The 6452-nt window shown below is 45.1% G+C and overlaps 1 protein-coding gene across 5 annotated transcripts in view; it reads left to right on the forward strand.

The window, feature by feature from the left end:
- The window catches only part of RAB3IL1 (RAB3A interacting protein like 1), a 31895-nt gene that overhangs the window by 20719 nt on the left and 4724 nt on the right, over positions 1 to 6452 (forward strand). For 3 of the 5 annotated variants that reach the window (XM_083699569.1, XM_083699566.1, XM_083699568.1), the window contains 5 exons: positions 1589 to 1717; positions 1808 to 1920; positions 3131 to 3154; positions 4717 to 4816; positions 6301 to 6367. In XM_083699569.1, the coding sequence (XP_083555695.1) occupies positions 1589 to 1717; positions 1808 to 1920; positions 3131 to 3154; positions 4717 to 4816; positions 6301 to 6367 (433 nt within the window). The remainder of the gene's footprint in view (positions 1 to 1588; positions 1718 to 1807; positions 1921 to 3130; positions 3155 to 4716; positions 4817 to 6300; positions 6368 to 6452) is intronic. The other 2 variants (XM_083699567.1, XM_083699570.1) reach the window with 1 other exon arrangement.

Below are 6452 nucleotides of genomic sequence, written 5' to 3' on the forward strand. Positions count from 1 at the left end.
CTGTTTCTTCTCTTCAGCTTGGCGGGGGCAGGCGAGGGAACAAATTCTTCTTAAATATTCAGCTTGGGAAGCAGCTAACTCGTTTAAAGATACGACTGGACACAGCATAGTACAGTTGTTTCTGCTCAGGGCATTTTTTCAGGTGGGCACCATTGCCATTATAAGAGAACAAGGGAGGCTTTCATTGTGAGTTCTGGCACCTCCTCCTCTAGAAAAATAGCGCCACTTTTGCTGATAGGCCTTGAATCCCAGGGTGCCCTAAACTCTGGTGTATGTCTTTTAGAGCAAGGCATGCTGGGAGTGGTTGGGGAATCCCATCAGTGACTTTCTGGCTGAAGAGGGAGAATCTGGAGTCACTTCTGGATTTTAAAACTGAGTATTAGAAAAAGCAGAAGTATTCTTGCCTTTGGATATGATTGATTGATTGATTGATTGATTGATTGGTTGAATGTATATACCGCCCTATACCCAGGGGTCTCAGAGCGGTTCACAGAATAAAATCAAGATATAAAACCACAAAATACCTAATAAAAATAACAACAACAACCCAATAGTGCCCCCCTCCCACAAAAAAAACCACAATTTGGAAGGGCGTAGGATGTAATATGTGACAGTGCCACAGTGTGGAAACCCAAGAGCTCAGAAACTAGAAAGTAATTGTGGAGAAAGAGGTGACCAGAATCTTCAAGGAATCAGGGCTTACCTGTCCCCTTGCAAGTTTAAGCTATGGGTGTCTTTTGTCTTGTGAGCCTGCTCCCTGGAGTATTTTTGCCTTTCTGCAGTGTCCCATAAAAGACCTTCAATGGTGGGCTCCTTATGCTGATTTCCCCTCCCAACACGCTTGTTTCTGGGTTCTGGAATTGGGCCCAAGATCAGCACAATAAAATTTGCCTGTCCTCCCCCCCACCCTGGACTTAGGGTGACCCTTGTTTGCTTGGATGGGAAGTGAGTTCTCTCCAGCAAAGCAAGGTGGCAGCTAAGCTCACAGCAGACAGGCACCACATGGGATGGCAGTGGAATAAACCCGCTTAGTGGCTGCTGTTCTTCTATCTCCCCTTGGCACAGGGCTGGGGAACCTGTGGCCTTCCATATGTCAATGGCCTCCAACTCCCTGGCCATTGGCCATGCTGACTGATGGGAGTCGGGAATCCAAAACATCTGGGTGGCAACAGTAAGCATTCATCCTGAAGAAGAAATTAATCTTCCACAGCTCCTGCGGTGGGTGGGTGGACACATACTGGCTTGGGCATTTTGCAGCTAAAGGTAAACGCTCCCATTGCTTAAATTTATCTGGTATTAGGATGGATAGAAAGTATGCTGTCTCCTAATGCTGTTTCCCTTGGCATGGCCCTCTTTTTCTTCTTGTAGACATTGCTTTGTGTCTGGAGTCTTACAGATTCCAAGGCAACGAAGTCTGCTGTTTTGACCCACAGGCCACACTTATTCTGCTTGTTTGCCTCACAGGTTGCACACCAAATACTGCTTAGTCTGAGGTAACCTCTTGGTTCTTGTACGCTAAACCCTGCTGACTTCTTTGTCTCTCCCCTCACCCCATTGTCTGCTCTTCTGTGTTTCTTTGTCACCGTAGGTGGATTCCATCTTGTTTGCCGAATTCCAGGCTTGGAAAGAGTCTCCAACTTTAGATAAATCATCTTCTTTCCTCGAAAGGATTTACCAGGAAGATGTAGGCCCATGTCTGGACTTTACTAAGCATGAGGTGAGATTAAAAAAGGTTTGGACTGAGGGTTTGAGCAACTGCTCCCTCCTTGGAACCTTGCCTTGACTTCCCTGCCTTTATTTGTTGCAGCTCTCGGAGCTGATTCAGGCAGCTGTGGAGCAGAACACGCTCACCATTGAACCCGTGGCTACCCAGGCGCTGCCTGTGGTGAAGGTGTCAGCCATTGAATGCGGCGGACCAAAGTAAGGAAACATTGGCCGCCTCTGCTGCCTCCCCTCCCTCCTCACACAGATACACATCTGGCCTCCTTCACTGCTCCAGGAGCAGTTGCCTAGCAGAGAGAAATGCTAGTTAGCTGTTCATGGTTTATTCCTTCCTTTTATATCCCACTTTTCAGCATGCCCCATGTGACTCACAAGATAGGAAGGAGAAATCAAAGCAGGGAAGGAATCAATGACAGCAGAAGTGGGGAGGGGAATGAAATCTTGAACGGGCACAAAAATAAAGTTGCATTGCAATGAAATAGGCAAACCAGAAGGGAGTTGTAAAGCAGAGGAAGGGAACCTCTGGCTCTGATGTTGGACTAGAAACTCCCATTATTGCTATTGGCCATTCTGACTGGGACTGATGGGAGCTGGAATTCAACAGCCTCTGGAGGGCCACAGATTCCCCATAAGGGTTTGCAGATATTTTTGTTTTTAGAATTTTTGTTTTTTGCATTATTACTTAATATTTATCTTGGACACTGCTTTCATAGCCTCAGGTGATGAAGTCGTTTATAAATATGTAAAACAATAATACCCAATACTAATAAATATGGTGCCACCATCAGGAAATCCCTGTGCTTAATAACTGCTGCCCCAGAAGGTTGTTGCGGGGGTGGGGGGCATTTTGGTACATTTGGAACAGTGTAGTTATAAATTCACCCAAGTATGCAGGGATGGTTTTTGAGTGCAAAGAGCCTTCTGTGAAAGGAGGAACAACAAAGGAATACACCTCATAGAATAAAGCTAGAATTACATATCAAGCTAAAAAGGCAGCAAGCCATGAAAACAAGAGAATATTGACCATTAGAAACTTGTTCAAATGAAAAGCTCTTTATTGCATACTTAAAAGCAGAAAGCAATGGAGCGTGGAGGCATTCCAGTCTTTGTGCCATGACTAAAATGGTCCTGACTTATGTCCCCACTTGTCTGGTCTCAACAGGATGGAGAGCAGAGCCTTTGATGGGCAGGTTAACCTCAAGGTTCTCCTTTTCTGAGCAACAGCTCATGTAGGTGAAGACTTCGCTTCCATAGTATCAGAAGCCAAGGTCATGACTGAAATCACATGGATTTTCTCTCTCCCCTCTTTAAAAAAAATCTTTCTCCACGTTTTCTGGGGCATGCCAAACAGAACACCTTCTGTATTTTCATCCTGATTTTGGTTTCCTCCTCTTGTTTCTTCCCACAGTGGCTTCCGGTCCCAAATTGTAACGTAAGTTACTTATTTTAAGGCAACGATGAAAGGATGCCTTTCTCCACTAATAAGTTACTAACTTGCCTACTTACTAATGGCCTTGAAATTGGAACTAGAAAGTAACACTTTAAAATTCCTGGTGGTTAACCCACTGAAAGCATATCAGTCATCCTTGCTTGGAATTCTCTTTGAAGCTGATGGCCTGACTTTCTGTGGTGCTGGGTATGAAAGCCTAGAGAGACCTCTGGCCAATAATTTTCAATGTTATTCTGGAATATTAAACCCACTTGGCTTTCAGAACTGCCAAAAATGTACCTAATGCTTCACTAACATTTTTCACTTTCAAACACAGATGCAAGAAAGTTTGCCTGCCTGCAAGTAGCCTGGGAAGCCTCCATTTCACACATGACCCAATCCTAAGCATGCTTACTCACAAGCAGTGCTTTTTTTTCTAAAAAAATAAATAAATGTTTAGAGGTACTCTAAATGTTTAGGGGTATGCATCCCCCCGAAAAAAGCGCTGCTGATAAGTAAGCCCTACTGAGTTCAGTGGGGCTTCTTCCCTTAGAAATATGCTTAGGATTGCAGCCTTCATCACTGTATCCCCTGTTTGCTAAGGGTAGCAAATAACTGAAAGTGATGAAACAAGAATATGGTGTACAGTGGTGCCTCGCAAGACGAAATTAATTCGTTCCGCAAGTCTTTTCGTCTTGCGAGTTTTTCGTCTTGCGAAGCACGGTTTCCCATAGGAATGCATTAAAAATCAATTAATGCATTCCTATGGAAACCGCCTTCAGACCAGGTCCGGGGACAGTCTGTCCCCCAACCTCTTCTGAAGGCCGGCGGGGGGGTGAAAGTCTTTGCTTCCCCCCCCGCCTGCCTTCCCGCCCGCCAGCATTTTAAAATCGCCCCGGGACAGCGGAGGAATTCTCCGCTGTCCCGGGGCGATTTAAAAGCCCCCGGGAAGGCAGGCAGGGGGGACAAAGACTTTTGCCCCCCGCCCGCCTTCGGAAGAGGTCCAGGACCTCTTCTGAAGGTGGGCGGGGGGCAAAAGTCTTTGCTCCCCTGGCTGCCTTCAAAAGCCGTCCGGGATAGCGGGAAGCGCTTCCCTGCTATCCCGGACTGCTTTTAAAATGCTGGCGGTGGGGAGCAAAGCCTTTCGGCCCCCGCCGGCCTTCCTGGACCGCTTCTGAAGGCCGGAGGGGGGGGAAGGCTTTGCTCCCCACCGCTAGCATTTAAAAGAGGTCCCCGGAGATTTCCCTATGGGCTTTCTTCTTGCGAAGCAAGCCCATAGGGAAATTCGTTTTGCGAAGCGCCTCCAAAACGGAAAACCCTTTCGTCTAGCGGGTTTTTCGTCTTGCGAGGCGTTCGTCTTGCGGGGCACCACTGTACAGTATCTTGAAGAATATGTCTCTCAAATTCCATATACCAACGTTCTCAATAACATCATGCATTAAACTGGTGCTCTTGGTTTGGCTTTCACTAATCACCAGCATAGTTTGGCTTCTCTTTTTCTTCTTCATTCCTTTGATGATCTGCCTTTTGAGGACAACCTGCTTTTTCTTTCTCCCCTTTTGCAGGAAATGTGCTCTAAGTGGCCTGTCTCGGGCCTGTAGGCATCGCATCAAGCTGGGAGACTCTGGGAATTACTACTACATCTCCCCTTCCTGCAGGGCCAGGGTAAGTCTCCCAAGAAGCCCTGAGATTATCTGCACAGGGGCAGGGGCAACAACCATCACATGGAACTGTCTGGTCCTCAGCATGATCCTGTGGAAGTTAGCACTTGCACTACAAATGTCTGCAGTCTTTTCTTTTGCTGAGAACATGATGTCCTTCTGCCATTTCTGAAGCACCCAGTGCTCTTGTACATACTGCCCATGTACAAAACTAACTGTGTTTTTAAGTCGATAACATGTATTCTTCAGGCTCAACCAGAGCTGAATTCATCAGATGCATTAAGTAAGCTGTGAAGTGGTGGATATTACACAAGTGGGACCTGTTCCCAGCTGAGGTTCTCCTCTTCATGGACCCAGTCAGTCATCTGATCCTCCAAGATGCTAAAGGGTTCTAGCAAGGCATTCACTTCTTGCTACCCCCCTCACCCAAAATAAAAACCTGGTTCCATTTTGCTTTCCCAACTGACACACAGCATTCTTTTGCTGTTGGTCAGGCTCAGTCTGCATTGGGCTGTTCTATGTGGGTTTTTCCTCAGTAGGTTTTTTTAATATATTGCACTTCTATAAACTTTGGGGTTTGGCTCCAATCTATCAGCACTCACCAACAGAGTTTGCTGTTAAACTGAAGATATCCACATAACACTGTTCCATTTTTCATTTAAGGAATTCATTATGGGTTCCAAGTAATAAAATGCTGCCTTACTTTTTCAGTGGAAGTCTGCGAATGGTTCTGAGGAGTTACCTCTCTTCATTCTATTCCCCCCATATAGTAATCAAAGTAGTACCACCAAATACATATTCAAATCTCTCACTGGAATATTTGATATTCTGTAAGTCATATGTTTGCATAAAGCACAATCATTAGAACACATTATTGCTCACAGTGTGCAGAAAAGACCTGAAACACACACACACAAATGTTCTTTGCCAAATCTGCTATGTTTATCCTTATAAACATACCTGAGCCTCTTTTTTTCCATTTTTTTAAAAACTTCATGAAACTCTCTTAGTCATATTGGATTTGCCTCTCCTTCTCTAGTGTGGCTTCTGTTCCTTTGTAGGATACCAAAATAATCCTGTAGCGAATCCAAAGACCCATTGTTTCCTCCTGTTGAGACATGTTTTCCCTCTTCTATTGAGCCCATTCTTTGCAAAGGCTGCATAAATATGTAACTTATAAATGTATATGAATATACTGTATTGTAAATATTTTTGTTATCACTATGTCAATTGTTGTTGTTACTAATAATATTTTATTATATTTATATCCCACATTTCCTCCATGGAGCCCACGGTGGTATACATGGTCTGTCCCCCCCTTTTCATTTTATCCTCACAACAATCTTGTGGGGTAGGTTAGGCTTAAGAGGCAGTGCCTGGCCCAAAATCATCCAGTGAGCCTCATGGCTGAGTGTGGATTTGAACTCTGGTCTCCCTGGTCCTAGTCCAAAATTCTAACCAGTATTCCCTCCCTCTTTCTTTTTCCAGATTACAGCAGTATGCAACTTCTTCACCTATATCCGTTACATCCAGCAGGGACTGGTGAGGCAGGATGGTAAGTGATGTGTTGGCCTTTGCTATTTTAGATGTGAAGTCTTGGCTTGTTGCTTACTGGCTAGTTCCTAAGACTGTGCAACCAC

This window comes from Podarcis gaigeae (genome assembly GCF_964106915.1).
Source record: "Podarcis gaigeae genome assembly, chromosome: 1".
NCBI lineage: Eukaryota > Metazoa > Chordata > Lepidosauria > Squamata > Lacertidae > Podarcis > Podarcis gaigeae.